The sequence below is a fragment of the Pimephales promelas genome, chromosome 13 (genome assembly GCF_988280905.1).
Source record: "Pimephales promelas chromosome 13, fPimPro1.hap1.1, whole genome shotgun sequence".
Taxonomy (NCBI): Eukaryota; Metazoa; Chordata; class Actinopteri; order Cypriniformes; family Leuciscidae; genus Pimephales; species Pimephales promelas.
The window spans coordinates 11,626,961-11,654,736 of NC_142781.1; the positions used below are offsets into that span (position 1 = coordinate 11,626,961).

The 27,776-nt window shown below is 37.3% G+C and overlaps 1 protein-coding gene across 1 annotated transcript; it reads left to right on the top strand.

Moving 5' to 3' along the window:
• The first annotated feature begins 1,166 nt into the window (after positions 1 to 1,166).
• ppp2r5a (protein phosphatase 2, regulatory subunit B', alpha isoform) lies at positions 1,167 to 26,737 on the top strand. The gene is made up of 14 exons (XM_089118472.1): positions 1,167 to 1,321; positions 1,410 to 1,588; positions 11,654 to 11,850; positions 11,969 to 12,070; positions 12,673 to 12,765; positions 17,710 to 17,840; positions 18,477 to 18,536; positions 18,743 to 18,851; positions 20,008 to 20,061; positions 24,072 to 24,122; positions 24,265 to 24,384; positions 24,610 to 24,737; positions 26,040 to 26,141; positions 26,223 to 26,737. Exons 2-14 carry the CDS (start codon positions 1,435 to 1,437, stop codon positions 26,419 to 26,421), a joined length of 1,500 nt encoding a protein of 499 aa, XP_088974598.1. The 5' UTR covers positions 1,167 to 1,321; positions 1,410 to 1,434; the 3' UTR covers positions 26,422 to 26,737.
• The last annotated feature ends 1,039 nt before the right edge of the window (positions 26,738 to 27,776 follow it).

Genomic DNA, 27,776 nt, shown 5'->3' on the forward strand with positions numbered 1-27,776 from the left:
TGAGACTTGACCTGACAGTTCCGCTTCTGTGTTTTGATCCTACTAGTTCTTGTTTTGCCTGTTTTTGCCTCAGGTCATCAGCATAGTTGATCAAAACTGTGCTGGTTTAGAAATGAAAGGGATAATTCACCAAAAATTTACGTTTTTGTCATTCACTCACCCTCATGTTCCAAACCTGTATAAGTTTTTCATCTGTTAAACACAAAAGAACAGTCTGAAGGATGTTGGTGACAAAGTTGCCTGTAGCCATTGACTTCCATAGTAGGAAAAAAGATACTATGTTAGTCAACTGTTTGATTGCTAACATTCTTTAAAATATCTTGTTCAACAGAAGAAACAAACTCGTAGGTTTGAAACATTAGGGTTGAGTAAATTACAAACCTATTTCATATATGCCTTTTTATATATTTATGTTCATTCACGCAAAAATGTGAATTGTCGAACCTATGTCATGTGCCTATCTTCTTTATAAAGGATATGTTATGTAGCTGTCATTTCACTTCTGATCAAAAACGATACAGTAAAGTAAATGTTGACTGAATTAGTAATATTCTCACGTTGTATGTTCCAAAGAAGAAAGTAGCTACACGTTTGAAACAGGGAGAGCAATGTTTTGTTTATCTCCTCATTTTTGTATTTCGAGTTCATTTTGGGGTGAGCTGTTTCTTTAACTGACTCATTCGACTAGGCTACAAGTCTTACAAACTCAATTGTTATTTTATGAGCAATTGTTGAATTTTGTACCTATCTGTTCACTTTTTTATCATTGTTATTATTAAATATATTAATTATTTTTGTGTGGTTTAACGTTTGTTTGTGAGAGTTCAAGGATACAACCTCCTGACTTTATTTCCAGAAGAGAATCTGATTGGTCAATGGGCGGGGCTTACTATTTTCTCGAACGTTCATTGGATGAATCTTCTGTCTCTCAAGAGCGCCACGGGACTTTATTAAATTTAGACCTCACAGTGAGGCGCAACAGCGGTTGAATGAAGTTCAGTGGATCAGAGGAATTTCACGGCCTTGCGGATTCACATTAAACTCTTTTCTCGCTTCGGTTATACATGGAGCCGGTGTCAAGCGACTGGATAATCATGACTCATGAGTGTTTCGGCTGTGTGTCGTCTGAGTTTGAGTTGTGTTATGTGGAGTAACAGGTTTATTGAGACACTCAGAATGATACAAAACTACTGTTAACTACGTGTTTACATTCACACGTCACCAAAAATCATCATCATCATCATCGCAGGACACCTGTGTGTTTTTGGAAAGCATGCAGCCTTCATGAGTGTCGACAGTACGTTTCGTCGGATGGGGTCTGGTGAGTTTGATGTACGTTACAGCGCAGTCAATGGGATGTCAGTCAGAATTGAACACGTTTAGGGCTCACACGGACACTGTAAACGCAGCTCGTTGGATAGACCTGCTTTGGAAATGTCGGCGATATCCGCGGCCGAGAAAGTGGACGGATTCACGCGGAAGTCTGTGAGGAAGGCTCAGAGACAGCGGGCGCAGGGCTCGTCTCAGTTCGCGGTGAACAGTAGCAGGCCCGCGGCTCCCGAGATCTCGGCGCTCCCGCAGCTCAAAGGTAAGAGGATAAAGCCTGGAAATAGACTCTCAGGCTCCGTCTCAAACCCGTGCGAGCTGCCTACCTAGACAGCGTTGTGGTGCCTACAATGGTTTAAAAAGTAACAGATACAACTAATAAATTATGATAAAACACGCATTTTAAAGTTACCTATGTGTATCTCTGATAAGCTTCAAGTGAAGTATTTACAGCAGGCCCATAACTGTCTGTTGAGAGACTCGTGTGTTTGGGTGTGCACTGTAAACACCAATTGTGTCAACATTATGTCTCCGAGCCTCTTCTTATCAAGGGAAGCATCTTTATTTCGTGGTCTAACCTGTGTTTTCGCACACTTCCTGTCCTCTTATTTTTGAAGTCACGTGGTTGTCAGTTCTGTAAATCTGTCAATAGAGTGCAACAGTGCCCGCCCACTTTTTCTGTGGCCTTGGTCCCAAAACTATATTTTTTTCCATAGGGATTTTGAAAAAGTCTTGGTTAAAGAGTTATAAAAGCCATGAAAAGTTTAAATTCACAACATTGCAAACTTTGTGTCCGATTTTTCAAATACTTTATTGAATCAAAGACTGTAGTTTACCTGTTGCCTGCATGAGAAAGAACAGAAGGAGCTAGACATGAAATTCAACACTGCTCATAATATTGCATATGAGCTGCCTTTCACCAAATTTACCTCAGATATTAGAAGAAGAAACTTGTCATATCTCTTGCACACACACCCAATGTTTATAGGATGCATTAGGAGGAGGCTGAACTAGTATATGCTGGCATTATTGTTATGGTGATGGTCTGTGACACTGGTGACAACACATGACAAAATTAAAACATGTTTATTCTTTTGTGGCTCTTAAAAAAATAATTTGGCACCTATTTTATCCCCCCTAATAGGAACCAGTGGCTCTTTAATTGATTTGGGCCAGATAAGGCCCAGGTAGGTATGCTATCTGGGGAGTTACTATGGCATTGGTGGTAATATGCCATATTTGGCCCACACACATCACACTGGTTTGAGTGTGAGTTGTGGCTTGCAGTGTGTGGCCCATGTGACCTTTGCCACTGCCAGAAGAATGTGGGAGATGTGGGCCTGGGCCACAACTGGGCCAGATGTCATTTTCTATCTGGGTTACATCTTCGTTCAGGGAGAAAACCGTTTGTTTTTTCACCTTTTCTATGTGTAAAAGAAACAGTTTGAGAAGATTTGCCGGATGGCAAATCTCTTAATTCTGTCACCGATTAAACCCAATGCATAGGCTTTCACTCAATAAAATAATCTCACTGCTGAGAGTTTTTGGAAGTTTTGTAGTGTGTTTGGTTAAACATTACCTTTGTGAGTGTGACTCTGTTTATTGGCTTGTAAATTAGCTGAACTCACAGCCAGCCACCATAAAACTGTTTCAAGCTTCAAGAAATTTGATTTTGGTTGTTGTGTGTTGAAATAAATATAGAGAGAGAAAAAAAGGTGTGTCGGTGTCTGTCTGCTGAATGTGATGATGCACAATCTCTGATTCCCTTCCATGGTCATGCGAAAGTGAATATTTACTGTGACAACCAACTTAACGTTTCCAACAAAGACATGGATCAACTTCTCTCAGCTTTTTTTCAGACATTTTTATTTGGACGTTTCTAGTGTGAAATCAGCGAGCGTCTAGCATGGGACAGTGTTTTCATAGTCAACAGGTGGAGTGTAACTGTTCAAATTACTCACGGTTCGGTTTGTATCATGATGTTAGGGTCACTGTTTATAGTATGGTTCTGTATGTTTAGGGAAAAAGAACTAATGTCAAATAAAGAAAAAATAATCGAACCACCACATGCAACCACACAAATTAGAGCAAAGATACTAATTGGGTATCTAACAGTAGATTCCAGGTACAGAAATTGAGTAAAGTAATAACACTTCATATTTGACTGTATAAATTAGAGATTCATTGTTATTAAAGTTATAAAAGCTATTGAGTCAAGAGCAGTGGGTGGTTTCCTTTGTTGTTTTGGTTAACTTTTAACACAGAGAGCAGGAATATTAGTCTCTTGTCACTTTAAAGAGCAATGTGCAGGTTGGACACCCCTATATAGCATAGTGTATGTTGATGATAAAACAACTAGATTTTCAGAACTGGAGTAATATATAACTATGCCATTAATGATATTTTGAGATAAATTGTGATAAAATAACTTCCGAGTCTATAAAGCACTAACCGGAAGTGACGATGGGCGAGGGAGTCTGGTCAACCAACACAAAAACACAATCATTTACCATTATGGCTTCTTTAAAACTTTCTCTGTCTCTCACTACTGCTCTAACTACACTCACCTAAAGGATTATTAGGAACACCACACTAATACTGTGTTTGACCCCCTTTTGCCTTCAGAACTGCCTTAATTCTACATGGCATTGATTCAACAAGGTGCTGAAAGCATTCTTTAGAAATGTTGGCCCATATTGATAGGATAGCATCTTGCAGTTGATGGAGATTTGTGGGATGAACATCCAGGGCACGAAGCTCCCGTTCCACCACATCCCAAAGATGCTCTATGGGGTTGAGATCTGGTGACTGTGGGGGCCATTTTAGTACAGTGAACTCATTGTCTTGTTCAAGAAAGCAATTTGAAATGATTTGAGCTTTGTGACATGGTGCATTATCCTGCTGGAAGTAGCCATCAGAGGATGGGTACATGGCGGCCATAAAGGGATGGACATGGTCAGACACAATGCTCAGGTAGGTCGTGGCATTTAAACAATGCCCAATTGGCACTAAGGGACCTAAAGTGTGCCCAGAAAACATCCCCCACACCATTACACCACCACCACCAGCCTGCACAGTGGTAACAAGGCATGATGGATCCATGTTCTCATTCTGTTTATGCCAAATTCTGACTCTACCATCTGAATGTCTCAACAGAAATTGAGACTCATCAGACCAGGCAAATTATAGCCTCTTTTTCCTATTTGTAGTGGAGATGAGTGGTCCCGGTGGGGTCTTCTGCTGTTGTAGCCCATCCGCCTCAAAGTTGTGCGTGTTGTGGCTTCACAAAGGCTTTGCTGCATACCTCGGTTGTAACGAGTGGTTATTTCAGCCAAAGTTGCTCTTCTATCAGCTTGAATCAGTCGGCCCATTCTCCTCTGACCTCTAGCATCAACAAGGCATTTTCGCCCACAGGACTGCCGCATACTGGATGTTTTTTCCCTTTTCACACCATTCTTTGTAAACCCTAGAAATGGTTGTGCGTGAAAATCCCAGTAACTGAGCAGATTGTGAAATACTCAGACCGACCCGTCTGGCACCAACAACCATGCCACTCTCAAAATCGCTTAAATCACCTTTCTTTCCCATTCTGACATTCAGTTTGGAGTTCAGGAGATTGTCTTGACCAGGACCACACCCCTAAATGCATTGAAGTAACTGCCATGTGATTGGTTGATTAGATAATTGCATTAATGAGAAATTGAACAGGTGTTCCTAATAATCCTTTAGGTTGAGATTTCAAATGAAATGAGATTTCATTATTAATTTATTTGTTTTTAAAGGACCTCTTCAGACTATATAAATTCAGTTAGAAATTCAAGCTGCACGTTCCTCTTTAAGATGTAATGCACGGATACTAACACTGATACCAATAAACATAAGACGGGCAAGTTGACAATTTTTGTGTGAATTTATCCATTCAAGCACAAGACTTGGAAGAGAACTCAATATGTTCTCGCTCTCTGAGACGCGGCTTTCTGTGCGCGCTTCGAATGAGTGTGAGTCCTCTTTTGGAAATTTCGTATTGGGAAGGGAAGCCAGAACGTGTATCCGTCGACAGCAACATACGTTAGCCGAACTCTGTGTACTGTTTTATGTGTTGTTTTCAACAAATCATATTATGGTTTGTCAGATTTGAGATAAACCATGGGGAAAGTGCGTGGCGAACTGTTAACACCCCTAATAAACTGATACATTGTGAACAATATTCTTCGAAACTATAGTGAAAACATCAAACTATCATGCAATGCAATTAAAGAGCTTCTCTTCCCTGCAAGCAATAGCATTGAGGAATGTGAATATTGAATTTAAAGGTAAAAACAAAACGAAAGGTGGAGATATCTGTATTAATAGTATCAGGAGATATCTGTATTAATAGTATCAGTAGTAGAGGGTGATCCTCTTGAGATAGAGGTGCCGTCCCAGCATGCAACACAGCGTGACAGCGTCACATTCTCTATACTGACATTATCACTCTCCAGGGACGGGCCATGTAGCCATGGCAACCGCACGCCCGGGGTGTTGATGGGAACCTCAACAAATTCAATGACTCATCCTGTGCGTGTTCTTGCATGTGTGCGCGGGGGCTAATAAAAGTAAGGCAATCGATGAAAGCGTTTCTGGTGTTGGCTTGATTTGATACGGTGGCTTGTGGTGAATGCAGTGACTGTAAGCAGAAGTGGTCTGGGAAAGACGGGGCCACTGGCATTCAGATCGGTTGCATAAGGTGTATTAATAGAGCTGCAGCGGGGTTGTGTTGTGTTTGAACCCCTCCAGCTCCGAGTGGCTTACACTGCTGTTCTCTCAAAAATAACATCATGAGCTGAAGTATACAGAGGCCTGAAGCAGATCGACTGCGGCGCTAAAATACAGTATAAAAAGAGCCACTAGTAACTGAAAAAAAATCGTTTAGGAGACATTATGAAAGGGATTATTTAGTGTTTATACATTTTATCTCTGTTGGATTTACTTTGAAAAAGCTACTGTGTCTGTCAGTTTACATGGTTTAGTGATGAATGTACAAAAAAGTTTGATGTAATAATATTGTGAAATGTTATTACAGTTTAAAATTACTATTTGTAACAATGTAAAAGTCTTAAAGGAGTAGTTCACTTTTCAAAAAACTTTTGCTGATAATTTACTCACCCTCATGTCATCCAAGATGTCCATGTCTTTCTTTCTTCAGTCGAAAAGAAATTAAGGTTTTTGATGAAAACATTCCAGGATTTTTCTCCATATAACGGACTTCAATGGGAACCAAACGGTTCAAGGTCCAAAAGACAGTTTCAGTGCAAACTGCAAACTGTTAAAAGGGCTTTAAATGATTCCAGACGATGAATAAGGGTCTTATCAAGTGAAACGATCGCTCAATTAATTAAAAAAACAACAAAGTTTACATTTTATAAGCTCAAATGTTCGCCTTACTCTGTTCTGTGATGCGCGCTCGTGACTCTCCTGTTTGAACCTTTTTCCAGAGTCAATTCGTTTATTGAATGAACCAAATGACACGAAAAAAGATTCGTTCATTTTGATGAACGAGTTCGACAGGAGAGTTACGAACACGCATCACAGAACAGAGCAAAGCGACCATTTGAGCTTATAAAACTTAAACTTTTTTTGATGTTTTTTTAATTAATTGAGCAACCGTTTCGCTTGATAAGACGCTTATTCATCGTCTGGATTCGTTTAAAGCCCTTTTGAATAGTTTGCAATTTGCACTGAAAGTGTCTTTTGAAACTTGAACCATTTGGTTCCCATTGAAGTCCATTATATGGAGAAAAATCCTGGAATGTTTTCATCAAAAACCTTAATTTCTTTTCGACTGAAGAAAGACATGGACATCTTGGATGACATGGGGGTGAGTAAATTATCAGCAAAAGTTTTTTTTAAAAGTGAAGTACTCCTTCAAGGTCTTTGCACACCGAAATTTTTGTACGCGTTTGTTCATATTTGTCATCTAATGCATTCTTGCTGAATAAAATTATTAATATCTTAAAAAAAAAACAACTTTTGAACAGTAGTGTACATGTCCAAAAATGTTTTTTTTTTAACCTCCCGGCCGTGTCCTGTATTAATATTTAATACAATGCAAAATGATTTTATGTGAAGCATATTGAGCCAAATATTCTGATCATGGAGCCACGAATTATTTATGCTGTTCACGGTCAAAGTTCATGTCACCTAAATGTCCGCCTGGTATTTATAGAACCCTGATGATTTATTATTAGTGTACACAGTGTTTGTTGTACACATACAGTACCATCTATATTACAGTCAAGATTCCAGAGTCCATGTGAAAACCGACCATCACAACTTACAATTAAGTCCGTAACCTGTGGCACTTGCGTTTCAAGGAAGATACAGTATGTTATAAATTTGTTATAGGCTTTGCTTTTGGTAAAATGGTTTTGCTGGATGATCAAGAGCTCTAACCCTCTGTAAATGCTGCAGTTTTATGAGCGGCTCTTCATGTGTCACTCACCCAGCTGAGGTCACTGGTATTAGAGTGAATTATGTAAGCTAAGATCCTTCGAAGTACTTCTTGGAACTCAGGCGGCCCGGGGGTTGCAGGCGAGCAACATATGAAACGTATGAGGAATGAATGTGGATCACGGACCATAAAAAGCATAATAAATGTGACTCTCGCACTATATTCTAAGAGCTCTGAAGCCATGTGGAAAGGGATTTTCTTTGCTGCACAAAATGGATGCATGTGGGAACTCTGTTTGATTTGCTGTGATGGTTCTCTACAACAGTGGTTCCCAACCTTTTTTGGGCACTGTACCCCCAAAACATTTTATCCTGCCTGAAGTACCCCCACAAGCGCATGTGATCGGTGTGATTTTTAGATTTGGTGTACATTTTAGGTGATACCTGAATTTACCTGTAAATAATGATATTTTTACTTCTTATAACTCTTATAATATAATACTTGTCTTTGTTCAATATTTGTGACCTTTTCACTTCTTCACATGTTCAGACCAATTATACAAAAACAAAGATTAATAATAATAATAATATTTATTTTTTTATTTACAAACTTTAAATACAAAAATAAACCAATAAAATTAATAATCAAGTTCAAAAATAATCCTTCTAATACAATCCTAAAATAAAAATTTTAAGAAAAGTTTGAGAAATGTTTCGAGTCACTAATGTATTTGAATTCCATACTGTAGCATAGGAACAAAACAGACAAGCACATTTGGCGGGAAGGACAGGGTAACCATATTATAACATGATTATAATTTTATATAATATATATTTTTATATTATATAATTATATTATATAATGTTTTGAGAATAGTCTGTGGTTAAAAAAAATGTTATAGTCTTTTGAGAATCATCCCACGTACCCCCTGGGGACTGCTCACGTACCCCTAGGGGTACACGTACCCCTGGTTGGGAAACACTGCTCTACAAGAAGCAAGCTGTGACATGATTTCCATACAACAATTTTTATGCAAATTTTAAGATAATGCTTTAAAAACGCTGAATGGAAATGGAAAGTTGCTCATAAGTTTTAGAAATGCACATGAAAAAACATATTTGAAACGTAACACATAAAACTGAATTGAGGTGGATCATTTTGTATCCGATGTAGGACTGAAACTGACGGTTATTTTGATAATCTGTCTATTACTTTTTTGATTAAAGTCCCCGTGAACCGGAAGTTGCAAACGATTTTTCTCCAGTGCTGTGACGTATTTCCAAGTGAAACGGAATATTGAACAGAGGGCAGGGTTTTACTCTAGCGCTCCTCCTCTCCATCTCTCGCTCATAGCAAACTAACGGTTTGAGGGGAGTGGTTAAGCGTTTCCCCACCCAAACTGTGAAACCTACGTCATCAGAAAAAGAAACCGTTCCAGACCGGAAGTAACTTTTCAGATTTTGATTAAAGATTACTAAGGTAAAACATTTTTTTAATATATATATTCACTTGCACGGATTAATTGTTCACCACAAGACTAGTAATATGCGCTAACAAAGTAAATAGGTTCAATTTTGATTTCACGGGGACTTTAATCTGATGAAAAATCATCAAAATTATTATACATTACAAATACTTTTTTTCTACATTTAAATTACAATTTATTAATTATTTTAAAGAATTTTATTCTCTATCCTGCCCAATGCTGTCTTCTGGACTATGTGTAATATAAAAGCCTATGAAAACATATTTAGTATATATATATACAGTATATATATATATATATATATATATATATATACTGTATATATGGGCTATCTACACATTATAAGCAGAAAAAAAATACAATCATTTCATTTTAAACCTAAAAACAACTGATTGCTTATGCTTACTATTTTAAAGCAGGAATTAAAATGACCTGCACATAAAGTGTGACGGAAACATTTGTTTGTGTTGAATAATTGTTTATAAACTAAAGTAAACATGAACTGGTGCAAAAACATTTTGTTTCTGAGCTGACCCGCTGCAGAATGGCCTCCATTACTCCAGTTCATCCAGATTACAGGAATTAGACACACGGTGTAGATTACAACATTCTAGTCCACTCAAGCATTCAGAGAGCTCAGTGCATGTGCACACACACTACACACTCAAATATAATTGGACTACAAGTTGCCAAAAACATAGCATGCATGTGCTTTTTCTTATAGGAACATCAACCATGTTTTAATAAGAGTGTAATTTCTAGTTGATTTAAATGTCTAGTGTAAATGCTTTTTAAATGTCTTTTAATCTGTATTTTTTATTTTTTTTATTTGGCCTAGTTGCAATAAATATTTCAGTATGCCATGTTATCATGTTCCGAGAACATCGTTTTAATCGGGCTTGTCTTCATTGAAATTAAAGGGCAACATCTGAAGGATGTGTCCAGATACGTTTAGTGTCATGTACTGTAAAGTCACCAGACTACAGCACGTCACTTCTCAGACATGCTTATTCAGATTCTGCATGTTCAATCGGCAAAAACAGGCTCAGACAGGGGTAACGCACTGATCCGACACAAACCCACAAAGTGTCTGTTGCCGTCTCGTGGTGTGAATTGGCCACAAAATATAACATCTCTTTGATGTTTTTGTTTTACTTTGATTTGTTTTGTTTTGCTTTGCTTTTGTTTTTTGATTAGGTTTGCTTTGGGTTTTTTTTTGTGTTTTGCTTTTTGTTTTGTGTTTTGCTTTGCTTTTTGTTTTCTTTTGCTTTGCTTTTTGTTTAGTTTTTGTGTTTTGCTTTGCTTTTTGTTTAGTGTTTTGCTTTGCTTTTGTTTTGCTTTTTATTTTGCACTTTGCTTTGATTCTTGTTTTAATTTTGTGTTTTGTCTGTTTTTTTTCTGTTTTTGTTTTCTTTTCCTTTGCCTTTTTATTTTTAGGTAACACTTTTTATTTTACATTGTCCTTGTTACATGTACTTACCATAGTATTAACAGTAAATTATGCATAATCACATGCAACTAACCCTCAGCCAATCCCTAATCCTGCCCTAACCATATTGTAAGTACATGTAGTTGCTTATTAATACTCAGTACTTAAATATGTAATTGCACTGTAACAATGACACCTTAAAGGGTTAGTTCACCCAAAAATGAAAATTAAGTCATAAATTACTCCCCCACATGCTGTACCAACCCCGTAAGACCTTCGTTCATCTTCGAAACAATGAATGAAGATATTTTTGATTAAATTTGAGAGGTGGATCACTCCTCCATAGACTTCCTAAGGGATTGAAACTTGACGGCCCAGAAAGTCATTGAAGAAAATGTTTAAATATTCCATGTGACTACAGTGGCTCAAGTATAAGTTTATACAAGCGACACAAATACATTTTGTGTGAAGAATAAGAGCGCAGTTCTTGCGCATGTGTCGCATGCATGCATCTCTTGAACTCTCGTCTCAGGCCTACAAGGAAGAAAAGGGATAGTCAAATAAAGTTGTTATTTTTTTTTATTTTTTTTTCGCACAAAAAGTATTCTCGTCACTTGATAAACTTATAGTTGAGCCACTGTAGTCACATGGAATATTTAAACATGTTCTTCATTGACTTTCTGGGCCGTCAAGTTTCAATCCCTTAGGGTGCCTATGTGGTAGTGATCCACCTCTTAAATTTAATCAAAAATATCTTCATTTGTGTTTCCGAAGATGAACGAAGGTCTTACGGGGTTGGTACAGCATGGGGGTAAGTAATTAATGACTTAATTTTTATATTTGGGTGAACTAACCCTTTAATATAGTCTAACCTATTTGAATTATTCAAATCCATAAATCTCATTATCATCCGTGTGTAGAATGTTGATTATTGAATTAGACCGTACAGTAGAAAGAATAAATGATTTCTTCATTGTTTCAGATGCATCTTCCACAGAGCAGCATGCTCTGTTCATGCAGAAACTACAGCAGTGCTGTGTACTCTACGACTTCTACGACACGGTGACTGACCTAAAGTATAAAGAGACCAAACGGGCCACTCTCAGTGAACTCGTGGAATATGTGTCCACTAACAGAGGCGTTCTGGTGGAGCCTGTCTACCCTGAGATCACCGCCATGGTCAGCCTTCACGTGATGTCCACCAATCTTTAAAAATGAATTAGTTTTAAGCAAAAATAATCCTCTTTTCCTTGGTGATCTGTAGTCAAAGCAAAGTCCAAATTGTTTCTGTTCACAGGTCAGCACAAATATTTTCCGAACACTTCCTCCCAGTGAAAACCCAGACTTCGACCCAGAAGAAGACGAACCCACTCTAGAAGCCTCCTGGCCTCACATGCAGGTTAGAAGATGCTCTGACGTTTTGAGGCTGTAAATATTTACTGTTATACTTAATTTACCTCATAGACAGCAATGCATGTAAATAAATTAAACGAGTCAACCTTAAGACTTAGGCTTTAAGGTTATAAAGAATATAATTGTTGATGTAAATACATACACTAGTTCATTTACATTTTGTTTGTTTGTTTTTAAGCTATACGTTGTAGGGCTGTGTGATATGGCCAAAAAAATCATGATTTAAAAAAAAAAAAAAAAATCAGACAATTATCACGATAAATATCTTTTTTCTTTCATGTTTAAAGGCAAATTTTTGCCCCTGAATGAAACTTGTTAAATCCAGACAGTTGTGGTTTTAAACTACTCTTTATTGTCAGAACATAATAAACACTTAACAAAATAAGTGTCTTCATAGAAATATTTTATTTCTAAGTTTCTGCATGTTCTTCTAGCAGGTTATATTTGTTCAAATGATGGATTTTGTCTTGCCTGACTTTAATGACAGTCTAGAATTATGTTCTAATATCAGTTTCTACATGCTGGAAGCATTAAATAGTGTTTTTTTTGTTTCTGTTCTTTTTTTTTTTTTTTTTTTTTTTTTTGCAGTTGGTGTACGAGTTTTTCCTTCGATTCCTAGAAAATCCAGACTTCCAGCCGAGTACTGCCAAACGTTACATTGACCAGAAATTTGTGCTACAGGTATATGTGCTTTATATTAATTCATGAATCACAAATATAATACACAAATAAAAAAATTAAAAAAATTGGTTCTAAATAAGAATTTGCATGTATTAATCACTTTTGTTCATTGCCAATGTGTGAACAGTTTGTAACAAAACGTAGAAAAGAGGCTATCCGCGATTTCCTAGGTTGTCTATGAAAATACGTTTTTGACAGGAAAATCAAAAGGATGTGACTTTTACACACACTCCTGAGGGCCATTCTACGGAAGCCCTGAACCGCAAGTAAAAAAAAAAAAAAAAAGTCAGTAAAAAAAAAAAAAAAATCTGTAAAAAAAATAAAAAATCTAGCATTTCGAGATTAAAGTCGAAATGTTTCGAGATTAAAGTCGGAATGTTTCGAGATTAAAGTCGGAATGTTTCGAGATTAAAGTCGAAATGTTTCGAGATTAAAGTCGAAACATTGTGCATTCATAACAGTGCGCGTCCACTGGCTCAGAGCGCGCGTGTGCGTGTGAAGTCGAACTGCCATGGATAAACACAAAATAGTAGCTTTTTACTTTTATCTGAATTACTTATCTTACTTTATCTTTATAAAATATAATGCGCCGGAATAGACTTTAGCCTATAGGAAAACCAACACGGAAAACACTTTTCAGACTGGATGGAGAAATCCAGCTTTATGAATGAATGAATGAATGAATGAATAGGGCATTTATATAGCGCTTTCATATATGCCTACACTCAAAGTGCTTTACAATCATGTCAGAGAATCTCTCCTCAACCATAAGTGGTTATTAAATCTTAGGAAATCACAGGATCCGGACAAATGATTGGATACAGAATGATGCACTTAAAATGTATCCAGAGCGTATTTACGGTGAAGAGGGAGACCGAACATACTGTTGTGTTCTCGACCCAGATAGTGTTGACTAGACGAGCACGAAAACACCTCAGAAACACTGCCACTAGCACGTGTGACGTGTGTAGAATTTTGTTGAAAGCCAAGATAAAAGTAAAAAGCTACTATTTTGTGTTTATCCATGGCAGTTCGACTTCACACTGTTATGAATGCACAATGTTTCGACTTTAATCTCGAAACATTTCGACTTTAATCTCGAAACATTCCGACTTTAATCTCGAAACATTTCGACTTTAATCTCGAAACATTTCGACTTTAATCTCGAAATGCTAGATTTTTTTTTTTTTACAGAATTTTTTTTTTTTTTTTACAGATTTTTTTTTTTTTTTACAGATTTTTTTTTTTTTTTTTAGGTTGCGGTTCAGGGCTTCCGTACCATTCTGTACTGTAATGACATGCAAAGAAATTGTGAGATAGAATAGTCTCACTAAGCCAGATCTATATAGTTTATATAGTCTCCAATATGCTTTATAATTAAACTACCATAGTGTAATTTTAATGACCTCATCTATTGACATAATGCAAACATATCCACATCAGATTAGATGATTTCTTAACCGCCGTTTTCTCACAGCAGTCGTTTTTGTTATTGAGAGGAAAGCGTGCAGCACATATTTACATATTCATCTAAACATCACTCAGCAGCGTGGATGGAGTCTGGATGTTTGCTAACAGTATATTACTTTAAATCATGTTCAGTCTCTTGCATGTTACAGGTGTTGCTAATAACAAATGCTACATATAGAGATTTATTCTTAAAAAGCAACAACTTGGTGTTTCTTTGGCTTCAATGGGAATAAAAGAAACACAGCATCATTCAACATATAATCTTAAAACGAGTCATATTGGTTTTACCAGTTGTTATCCTAAAGTAAATGTATGCTGTTTTGAGGATTTTTTTGAAATATGTTAATATTGGAGACAGGCCTGCCTCAGTCAGCCCCTGTCCCTGTGTAAAGCGCTGGGTCATCAGCTGTCCATATCGACCCGGTCATTCCCCCTGAGCGCACTGAATGCTCTGGAATGTGGAGTCAGTGTGGAAGGTGGTAAAGCCGAGTTTCCATGATGTGAGCATTTCCTGGGCTGCTTTAAATAGCGCCCTGTTTACGCCACAGGAAGGAAAGAGGCAGCATTGCAGTCCAGGCTGGGATGAAGAGCATAATGACTGGGGGTTAAACAGACAGCAGACACGAGACAAAAATAGTCATTCTAGCAGAGATGTGGTGGATGGCGTTCACTGTCTGATGCCTTGATGCATTATTTTTGGAGATGCTGTTGTGCAGGAATTACACATTTAATTTTAAAGATAAAAAGTCAAAATGAAACTGCATTTTCTACTCATTTTGGTGTATTTGTGAACCGGGAATTCAACAAGGTGGAAAAAATGCAGGATGGAACTCGATTTTATTTGTTATATTTATTAGTTATGGATCTTTTTGTTAATTTCTGTTTTTTTTTTTTTTTGTTTGTTTTTTAATGAAAGATTACAAATACGCATTCAGTGTGCCAGTCTTGTATGTTCCCTGAAGTTGCATTTATTTGATCAAAAATACAGTTAAAACAGCAATATTTGGATATTATTACAATTTAAAAAATTGTTTCTAAATAATATATTTAAAATGTAATTTATTCCTGTGATCAAAGCTGAATTTCAACATTATTACTCCAGTCTTAAGTGTCACATGATCCTTCAGAAATCATACTAATATAGTGATTTGATGCTTAAGAAACATTTCTTGTTATTATCAGTGTTAAAAATAGTTGTTGCTTAATATTTTTGTGGGGATTTTGTTTTTTTTCTTCAGTATTCTTTGATGAATTGAAAAATCAGCATGTATTTGATTTTATATATATATACACTCACCGGCCACTTTATTAGGTACCCCATGCTAGTAACGGGTTGGACCCCCTTTTGCCTTCAGAACTGCCTCAATTCTTCGTGGCATAGATTCAACAAGGTGCTGGAAGCATTCCTCAGGGAGTTTGGTCCATATTGACATGATGGCATCACACAGTTGCCGCAGATTTGTCGGCTGCACATCCATGATGCGAATCTCCCGTTCCACCACATCCCAAAGATGCTCTATTGGATTGAGATCTGGTGACTGTGGAGGCCATTTGAGTACAGCGAACTCATTGTCATGTTCAAGAAACCAGTCTGAGATGATTCCAGCTTTATGACATGGCGCATTATCCTGCTGAAAGTAGCCATCAGAAGTTGGGTACATTGTGGTCATAAAGGGATGGACATGGTCAGCAACAATACTCAGGTAGGCTGTGGCATTGCAACGATGCTCAATTGGTACCAAGGGGCCCAAAGAGTGCCAAGAAAATATTCCCCACACCATGACACCACCACCACCAGCCTGAACCGTTGATACAAGGCAGGATGGACCCATGCTTTCATGTTTTAGACGCCAAATTCTGACCCTACCATCCGAATGTCGCAGCAGAAATCGAGACTCATCAGACCAGGCAACGTTTTTCCAATCTTCTATTGTCCAATTTCGATGAGCTTGTGCAAATTGTAGCCTCAGTTTCCTGTTCTTAGCTGAAAGGAGTGGCACCCGGTGTGGTCTTCTGCTGTTGTAGCCCATCTGCCTCAAAGTTCGACGTACTGTGCGTTCAGAGATGCTCTTCTGCCCACCTTGGTTGTAACGGGTGGTTATTTGAGTCACTGTTGCCCTTCTATCAGCTTGAACCAGTCTGGCCATTCTCCTCTGACCTCTGGCATCAACAAGGCATTTCCGCCCACAGAACTGCCGCTCACTGGATGTTTTTTCTTTTTCGGACCATTCTCTGTAAACCCTAGAGATGGTTGTGCGTGAAAATCCCAGTAGATTAGCAGTTTCTGAAATACTCAGACCAGCCCTTCTGGCACCAACAATCATGCCATGTTCAAAGTCACTCAAATCACCTTTCTTCCCCATACTGATGCTCGGTTTGAACTGCAGGAGATTGTCTTGACCATGTCTACATGCCTAAATGCACTGAGTTGCCGCCATGTGATTGGCTGCTTAGAAATTAAGTGTTAACGAGCAGTTGGACAGGTGTACCTAATAAAGTGGCCGGTGAGTGTATATATATATATATATATATTTTATACAATTCTTGATCTTAATGATCTCAATCTGGACACTAGCGGGTGATAAAGTTATGGTCAGCTGCTCTTTTATTCCAGCTTCTTCTTAGTGATCTGTTGAAATGAGTCCTGTATATGGAAGATTTTTCCTCCTGTTTGAATCTTGATTTTTGGAGTCACTATTGTTTTAGACATAATTAATGTCCTCATGAATGTGATTGAGGTTAGACTCATTTACCAATAACGTCATGTTCCAAAAAGGCTGTTGTCAAATACATCTCTCATGACAGGGATTCATTGACTCGGGGCTAAAGGTAGCATTACATAACACCTTCCTGTGCAGACAGCCTAACGTGACATAACAGTTGATGCTGCCAGATCAAAACCATTCTATGAAACGGTCCATTAAGAGTTCAAATGGGTACCAACTGCTTTAAATGGCATTGACTATTTGCTTTTCGAATTTTTTATATTAAAAATAAAAAAAACATTAATGCTGCCTTGTAGTATTATGAGAAATGTTAATGAGACCATTATGTAGCTTTCTTCGTGCTTCATAAACCCATATATTCTTGACTACAAATAAAACGCCATATTATTCTTTTGTGTAACAATTTATCAAAGATATTATCACACACAAACCATTTTTTTTCTCCATTCTGTCACCTGATGGAGTTCCTTGCCACTGTTGCCTTGGTTTTTTGCTTGCTTAGTTGGGGACATTTAATATTCAACGATATTATTGGTCTGCCTTACTTAACTACTTGTATTATTTTCATGTTATCCCCGTGAAGCTGCTTTGATACAATCTGTATTGTAAAAAGCACTATATAAATAAAGGTGACTTGACTTGACAAACAAACTGCAGAAAATTGGCACATTAGAGCTAGACAGAAAATGGCAGAGAAATGCTTTTGTTATGGAAAAATTCAATTTAACTCCGTGCATTTTTTTTTCAGCTCTTAGAACTGTTTGACAGTGAAGATCCTCGTGAGAGAGAGTTTCTAAAAACGATTCTGCATCGCATCTACGGGAAGTTTCTGGGTTTGCGTGCCTTTATTCGGAAACAGATCAACAACCTTTTTCTGAGGTAAGAACACATTAAACTGATCAAAGGTGACAGTAAAGATGTTTATGTTACTTTATGTTACAAAAGATTTTTGGTTCAAACTAATTCTTTTCTTTTGAATCCTAAATAATTGAATAACTGGTTTCCACAACAGTATGAAGCACCACAACTGTTTTTAACATTGATACTAATAATAAATGTTTCTTGAGCAGCAAATTTCTGAAGGATCATGTGATATTATTGAAGACTGGAGTAATGATGCTTTCCATCATAGGAAAGGGCTGGGTATCATTAATCATTAATATCATTAACTAAACTGTTAATGCAAGTAAGCTTAAGGATAAAGGCACTTTACAAGATGCCTAGTTTGACGTGATTTAATCCTGTTTTTCCCGGTAAAATTCTTCTGTATTCCCCCCACCCCGGTTTAATTTTTATGGACGGTTTAATTAAATTGTATTTATCAAAAAGCATGTGTAATTAATTTAAATCATAAAACGTGTTCAATTTAACAGCAACTTATTAAGTTTAACAAAAATTGCATTCTTCCCCTCTTTAATGTTGTATGTGCATTTAGTAAAGGAATAAATCCTCATTTTATGTTCATATTTCATTTGACATGTAAATTGTTCATGGATGCCCCAATAATTTTCCCAGATACCTCTATGAAACTGAGCACTTTAATGGAGTTGCTGAATTCCTGGAGATTCTGGGCAGGTGAGTTAACATTTTCTTTCCTTGCTAATGCATATTTATTAATTTTCTGTTCACATAGGTCATCTAATGGAATAAGTGCAGTCAGAATGCATGCTGGGTAGAAGGTTGTTTGGCTGAACCCTTTGGCAGCAGCATGTTGGTGTTGACTGGCTTCAGTCATCTAATTTCGGGCCTCCATGTCATCAGTTGTGTCTTTGTAATCGCAGTATCATCAATGGCTTCGCTCTGCCGCTGAAAGCTGAGCACAAGCAGTTCCTCATGAAGATCCTCATTCCTCTGCACACTGCCAAAGGACTAGCACTGTTTCACGCACAGGTACACAAAGAGTTGGTGCTTAACCCATAAAGCCTTTAAATTATCAAGCATTTAAAGGTGCAATAAGCGATTTCTGAGAAACGCTGTTGAAAGTGTATTGTACTGAGGAACACTACACACTAATCAGCAGTAGGGGGCGTGTCTGCTCTTGATAGAGGAGGAGAGAGAGTGAATTTGAAGAAAGACTGTAGAAAGAGACATTACAAAAGAGAAAGACTATCACTGGAAAAGACCTAAGCAGGAAGAGAGGTTGCGTTGTTTCTGCTCCATGCGTGAGTAATGTATCACAGAACCAAGATATGCTGTTGTTGTAATGTTAGCTCTAGTAACAGGACAGTCTGGCGCTGATGTGCTGCTGGCGACTAACAACCAACTCTTGCTTGTGTTTACTCTTGTGTACATCTCTGCTTTATTTTTCATGAAGCATTGTTTTGCTTCGCTTCAGCTGTAACCCTTGCATTTCGTGCTTGTGCATTTTGGGGGCGGAGCAATGAAGGGAGGTTGTGTTTGTTTGGGTTGATTTCAAATGTCAACAGTGTTTCTCGGAAATCACTTACTGCGCCTTTAAATATCATCTTACTAAGACATATTATTGTGAGACATAGTAACATCTTATAGTTTTGTGCATTTTATAAGCAGTCTACTCCACTGTTATTAAAAGTCTCATTGGATTACATTACAAGCTACCAGAATTTCATCTCACCTTTTGGCCATATAAATATCAGCATTTGCACCAATTCCAAATTGCATATTTTTGCTCGTTAACCCAGAATAAAAGCTGCTCCGGAGCAGGTTACCCGTGTAGCATGGCGATGAACACCTCTAAAAACCACTTGAGCCCAAAAAAACTTTGAGTTTGAGTTAGCTCAAACTAATCTAAAACTTACCTGGGTATCAACTGAAACCAGCTTCACGCAACAGGCCTTTCGTGTAAAGTTAAAAAAACAATCTGAATCTGTGCCCATCATACACCGCATTATTTTCTGTTAAATCTGTTCACTTTCAATGCCCAAAATCTGCAGAATGACTCTGATTTTGGCCAACTACAATTCATCCCATAAGTATGCTGAAACATCCTTGTCTGGTTGATTGCCTGCACAAACTATCCCTTATTTAGTACCTATTCACAATCACTGTTGACCTTTTTGTCTTTCAGCTGGCCTACTGTGTTGTTCAGTTCTTAGAAAAGGATCCGACCCTCACTGAAGTGGTACTGCTCACCTCACTCCCACCTTCACATCACCCCCACTAGAGCTCACACATTCGGCACATCTGAATTCATTTCATTCACCGACAATTTGGTTTCCCCGTTTTCTTTTGTCGTTGTTTTTTTTTTTTTGCAGCTACACTCTGGACCCCATCTGACTTTTGTAGGGCAAAAATACAGTATGGTTAGGGTAGGGTTTGCCATATTGTGCTAAAAAAAAGAGAGAAATATTAGGGCTGTCAACAGAATAACATTTTTAAAGCTTTTTAAAGGTAAATTTTGTTTTGTTTTTCCAAAAAAAAGGACACTTTTAGACTCCAAAAAGGACACCAATTAAAGCTGCAAGCAGCGATGGGCGGGCCCTCGCACCTGTAGCACGTCGGGGTCTGAGGCAGCCGCGTTTCATATTTTGCAGCTCAGCCGGTGCGGCTGTGAATTTGCTACGCTGCTTCATTAAAGGTCACTTCCTGTTGCCAGCAGGTGGTGCTATTACTGTGGGTAAATGTCAGCATGTAGATTTGTTCAGGGCGGGACTCTTGTCAAATGTGTAAAATTTCGTGCAGATCTGGGCATTTACAGCCAAGTTACTACAACTTCCTGTTTCATGGCGAATCATCGACGCCACGGACACGCCCATCGACGAAAATGCGCAGATAGCACAACTTTACATCGTCAATGCCTTTAGAAGGCACAGCAGAAATTTGAAGTGGATCCGACTAAATCCCTAGGAGGAGTTTGTTAAAGTACTGAGTGTGTAAATCGTCCCAAAATGGGCGACAAATTCAAAATGGCCGACTTCCTGTTGAGTTTAGGGTATGGGTTCTTGAGGCTTTTTTGTGCGTCTTGATATGATGCACGTCCCTACCAAATTTCGTGTTTATAGGTTGAACGTGGACGAGGGGCTAATTTTTTTCAATTTTCTAGGTGGCGCTAGGGAGTCATTTTGCCACGCCCATCCGCGAAACCCACAAAATACGAAATTTTTCACCAGTCCTGACATGCGTGCCAAATTTGGTGAGTTTTTGAGCATGTTGAGGCCCCGAAAATGGCGCTTACTTTGCAGAAAAAAGAAAAAAAAAAATAACCCTAACAGTTTCAAGAGGGTCCTCGCACTGTTAGTGCTCGGGCCCTAAATATCCAAATGATAAAAGGAGATCTAATTCATAAATGTATAGACCTTATGCACCAGAGAAACGTGGGCGCCGTCATCTTTAGAATATTGTCTTTGAACTTCCGGTTCTGTATATTTCTATGGCATCGCTGTCGAGGAGTAATTAGCTGGTGAAGTGGATTTACTTATTGTAGAGTTAACAAAAGTTATCATGAGCATTGTAATGTTTATCATAAGCATTCTAAAGCAGATGTCTTAACAAATGTCGACCGGGAAATTATTTACAAGCAGTTCATTCATACCTATGCAAGATCGCTGTGGAAATACAGGCCGGATGTCAAAAGACAACGAGCGCGGCGCTGAAAAGGGGCGGGGCTACATAAGGTCTATACACACCGAAGCACCTATGGCGGAAAAAATAATAAAAATAGCCGCAAAAAGTTTACAGACTTCATAGTTTAGTAATTGTACAGCACAACAGCAAAGAGTTTGTTTACGTTTTAGACAAGTCAATTTGCGATACCGAACAGGAGAACATGGATCCATTCAGAATTACTAAATGCATGACAAATCACAACATTATCCTGAATGTGTGTGGGAACAATGTACTGAAATGTGTCTTTGCATAAATACAATGTGTGATCAGTGCATCGAGATTATATATAATCATAATAATGACATCATTTACGCAGTTTCATCATCAATTCAAGGGCAGGATGGCGGTTCCACTGAAATTGTATCAGAGGCTGTTTGGTTACTGATATTCTTCTAAATATCCAAAAATGGATTAGAAAATGGTAAAACCCAACTGTTTAACTCTGGGTGAGGGCTAAAATGAGCCTCTTTCGGGAAAAAAAAAAAAAGTGGAGTATCCCTTTAAGTATTTTGAGGACACAATGATGATGGTTTATAAATGCCTGAAGGATTTACATATTTAAACTTTGCCATGATGTCAAAGAGCTAGGCCTCTGAACAGGTACTCATCCCACACTTCCTCAGACTGAGGGGCTTCTGGAGGTTTGGCTCGGCGTTTGGTTTTCGAGCCATCTGCATTCGCAATGGAGTGTGTTTTTCAGCCATTGTGATTTATACGCCTGCTGCTGTGTTTGCTTGACCAGTCATGCGTGAACAACAGTGACTTGATTCTGCGGACATGGTGGCGACCGCAGGGAAGCCCCAGTGTTCATGAGTGTAGATGAGAGCTCATTACCACTTGTGTTCCCCTGCAAGCAAGAATTAACTCATGGATGTGCACAGGCATAAATCCCCCAACTTAGAGGGCGGTTATGTTGAAAAATGATATGGTAAGATGAATTATTTTCATGTTTCTAGGTTTTGAAAACCACAAGTAAACAGGGAAAATAGCACAGCACCCACATCAACTTGATCTGTCTTTCGGGTACTCGAAGTAGATGAAATGACCAAAGTTTTCATTGGTGGTTTGCATGATTTTCCAAAAAAAAGTCATGATAAATGGATTCTGACAATCAGAATCTAAAGTCAATTCTTGTCGACACTAATAAACAACTGAATGTCACAATTAGCACAACACATTTCTTACGATACGTTTTTAAAAAGTCTTTATTCATTTTCTTGCAAACAAATTAGACAAGAAAATAATCATAATAAACATCACCCCTTGTAATTGAAGTGATATACCTCATAAAATGATACAAATATATACAATTTATTAATATATAATTTCCTTTATATATATATATATATTTTTTTGTCCTTTATATATACTTTTTAATTGATTTGTAAGAAAATATTTTTAATGAAGTGTGGGCAGATTTAGTTTTTAGATTATTTTTTATTTATTTTTTATTTTTATTTAAAAAAACTTTTAATAACTTTTATAAATTTTGTTTTTATTTGTCGTTTATATACAGTTTAGCTTTTTATTTACTTTTTTTATTTATCACTACATTTTACTTTTTAGTTGATTTGTAAGAAAATATTTTTAATGAAGTGTGGGCAGATTTAGTTTTTAGATTTTTTTAAATTTATTTTTTATTTTTATTTCAAAGAAACTTTTAATGACTTTTATAAATTTAGTTTTTATTTGTCGTTTATATACAGTTTCGCTTTTTTATTTATCACTTGTTTTTCGGCATGAATATACAAGTGTGTGTGTGTGTGTGTGTGTGTGTGTGTGTGTAACGTTTCCTTTAGGCTGCATTTACACTGCAAGTCTTGATGCTTAAATCTTGATGTCGATTGTTCTGACTACATCCGATTTGTTTTTGTTTTTTTGTTTTTTTCTTACATCATCTTTTAAAAGTGACCCGTGCATTTACACTATACACTGCTGAAACTACCAAATGAAGACGTTCTGACCCGGAAAAGGAAGTAAAACAGCACGAAATGCAATGGATGCAGATGCGAATATAATTGGCCAGTGTTTTTCTTTTTTTGAGAAATCATCAAAAAAGTCAGCAAAACATTGGTCTCGTACGGCGGATAGAAAAGATGAGAGCACATATCCCCATATATCGTGAAATGTCTTCAAACACAGATTTATTTCTGTAACAACCCTGCATTTTTGCCCGCACCGTCTCTTCGCCCCATCATTTTCAACATCACTTTTTTTTAATGACTACGACTCTCATTTATTAGAGGAATATCCGATTTGTCTGCTTACATGGCACACGCAAATGCACGCATCCGATTTATTACCACATATGAGTGAGGCCTGAATCCGATCTTGAGAAAATCGGAATCCACACGCTTTTTTTTTCCTGCTTACACGTTCACCGGTCATATCCGAGAGGAAAAAAATCAGATTTGGGTCACTTGAACCATGCAGTGTAAATGGGGCCTTTGTTTGTGTAGTATTTGTTTTATAACTCATATTCATTAGGATTGCTGTATTTATTACTTCTTTTCTGTTTTCTTTTAGGTGGTTCGTGGCCTTCTGAAATTTTGGCCCAAGACATGTAGTCAGAAAGAGGTAAGTCTGATAACTGACTTGATAACAGTAATTACAGACAGCCATTATATTGGCACAGTTGTGCATTCATTACTATTATTTTTTTCACTTTCTCAGTGTATGTTGTCTGAGTTCCTGGTTTCTGTTTCTCTGCTTTATTTAGGTCATGTTTCTGGGGGAAATCGAAGAGATTCTGGATGTTATTGAACCCACTCAGTTCAAGAAGATTCAGGAGCCTTTATTTAAGCAAATCTCTAAATGTGTAGCCAGCCCTCATTTTCAGGTACAGTGTAAGATCTTGATCGCTGTCTGTCAAATGCTAGTTGCAGTTACATTACGGTTTAATAGTTTGGGGGTTGGTAAGAAGTCACTTTTGATCAATTTAATGTGTTCTTGCTGATTCAAAGTAATTTCTTTAAATCTTATTGACCTTTATCTTTTGACTGCTGCACATTTTCAACACAAGTTATTGGCTCTCATTATGAATCTGTCTGTGTGGTGTCTGCAGGTAGCAGAGCGAGCGCTGTACTTCTGGAACAATGAATACATTCTGAGTCTAATCGAGGAGAATAATGCCAAAATCCTTCCCATCATGTTCGGAAACTTGTACCGGATCTCCAAAGAACACTGGAACCCGTAGGTTTTTTTTAATTGATCTTTGCTGTGTTCATTTGAACACTGGCACAGATTGGGATCAAATGTATAAGGGAAATATATAATGGATAGAAAGGAATAGTTCAGCCAAAAATAAAAATAGTAGTACTTTACAATAGTGTTTTATTTTATAACACATTAACAAACAAAGAGCAATGCATAATGTTTTAATACTGTCAATGTAATACTGTATAAACAGATACAACGTTTGTTTTTAAAAATGTATTTGCAACATTAACTAAGATTAATAAATGCTTTAGTAAAGTGTTAGCATGAAAATTGTATCATGGTTTATTCCAAACCACAGACCAAAAAAACAGAAATTATATAATAGTTCATAAATTTAGGGTTGATATGATGTTTTTAAAAGAACTAATCTTATATGATGCGTTTATTTTACAAAAGAGTGTGATCAAAACTGAATTTTTCAGCATCATTCCTCCCATCTTCAGTGTCACATGATCATCAGAATCATTTTAATAATCTGATTTGATACTTAAGAAAAAAACAACTTTTATTATTGTAATCAATATTGAAAATAGTTTTTTTGTGGATATTTTTGTGGAAACTGATTTTTTGATTAATTAAAAGTTCAAATGAACAGCATGTTGTAACATTGTGAATGTCTTTTCTGAATAAAATGAGAGATTGTATTTGCTTAAAGTTGTATGAAAGTCTAGCCTAGAAATATAGATGCAAAAATTATTTCGCAGCCAGTGTGGTCTAGCAACTCTCCATAGACGTTTTAGCTGGAAAAAACAAACTGGTCAGGCCAATCACATCATGTATAGAGTCGGCGGGCGGGCTTAACATGATGACGACAGAGTTGCGACGGTTCACTGCTACTTGAAAACAAAGAATGGCTTCTGCTTTCGATTCGGATTCTTTGAAACCAGAACAAAGAACGGCACTTGAGTCATTTAAAAAAAAAAAAAAAAAGATGTGTTCGGAGTTTTGCCGACCAGATACGATAAAAGTTTATGATATCAACTTGCTCCGCTGGTGGGAAAACGCATGGGACCCAGCCGTCACCTTCTTCGTTGCTCTGATTGGTTGTAGCGCTATCCAATTGCGTGCAGTGAGAATTTGAAAGACAACCGTTTATCCCGCCCCTCGAATTGAGCTCTGTCAATGATGAGTTCCCAGACCTAACATCTTGATGTAGCTTTGTCATGCCAGGCTAATGAAAGTCTTTAAATGGTTGGAACCGTAAATTCTAAAAGTAAAAGTCCGACAGTAAAGAAATGAGACGCAGGCTTGTTGTAAACTCTTTTTTTGTCTCAGGACGATCGTGGCCCTGGTGTACAACGTATTAAAAACACTGATGGAGATGAACAGCAAACTGTTCGACGAACTGACAGCCTCGTACAAATCTGACAGACAGCGGTAAGAATACACCTTTACTCTTTGCATGTGCATTCACTCTTTGAATACACGGCTCATGATTACCATCACTTCTGTCCTCAGAGAGAAGAAGAAAGAGCAGGAACGTGAGGAACTGTGGAGGAAGCTGGATGAACTCAGACTGCAGGAGACATCAGCCATGCAGAATAACAGGCATGAGATGCAGTTCACCTACAGCAACAAAAACACCAACAACAACAACCTTCACGACAAGGAGGAAAACACGGCGGCAGCCGTCACTGAGAGAAGTGCGAGCGAATGACCCCGCCCTCTTTCTTTACTCCGTTTTGTGCTGGTCTGCAAATGTAAACCAATCTAGAGAGCAGTAAAAGGATATGGACCTTGAGCAATAATCTACATTTTTAAACGAGAACCTTTTTTTCTGAAAGAGTATATGTAAAACTAAATCAAAATGCTATTTTCTCCTGGTAAATGATAATATATTTTATGTATGTAAGTCTATTTTGGATGTAAAGTGTGGTTATGGTAAATTATAAATTTTTGTCTAATCAAAGATGTAAAATTTTCAGACACTTAAAAAAAATGAATTCTTAAATGTACACTATGTAACTTTCGGTTAAAAAAAAAACGTAAACATTTTGCGGAGGAACATTGTTGTGGTTGTGATTCGGCTCTGCGTGATTTTGCGGATGAATATGGTTATTATACTGCTTATAAAACATTCACTACTAGCCTTAAAGGAGTAGTTCACTTTTAAAAAAAAAACTTTTGCTGATAATTTACTCACCCCCATGTCATCCAAGATGTCCATGTCTTTCTTTCTTCAGTCGAAAGGAAATTAAGGTTTTTGATGAGAACATTCCAGGATTTTTCTCCATATAATGGACTTCAATGGGAACCAAACGGTTCAAGGTCCAAAAGACAGTTTCAGTACAAACTGCAAACTGTTCAAAGGGCTTTAAACGATTCCAGAAGATGAATAAGGGTCTTATCAAGTGAAACGATCGCTCAATTCAAAAATAAATAACAAATAGTTTTTGATCTGTGATGCGGGTTCGTGACTCTCTTGTTCGAACATTCAACAAACGAAATTACTCTAAAAACCGTTAAGTTTTAAAATGTACGAATCTTTTTTCTTTATTTTTTAAATGAGCGATCGTTTCGCTAGATAAGACCCTTATTCATCGTCTGGACTCGTTTAAAGCCCTTTGAAGCTGCACTGAAACTCTCATTTGGACCTTGAGCCGTTTGGTTCCCATTGAAGTCCATGATATGGAGTAAAATGCTGGAACGTTTTCATCAAAAAACTTAATTTCTTTTCGACTGAAGAAGGAAAGACGTCGACATCTTGGATGACATGAGGGTGAGTAAATTATCAGTCAATCAAGTTTTTTAAAAGTGAACTACTCCTTTAATTGAGTTTAGATTGGAAACTCAAGCGGACTAGCTGAAGACGTTACTGTTGTTTTACACATTAATAGACATGGTACTTTCTTTTAAATAAATTCCAGCATAGCATTACAACAACCATGATGAACTGACCATTCACAATAGATAATGCTTTACTATCAACTCTGTAAAAGAGAGATACATGTGACAATTTATCTGTTCAATAAAACGGCTTCGCTTTTACAACTTTTCAAATCTCAGTTCTTG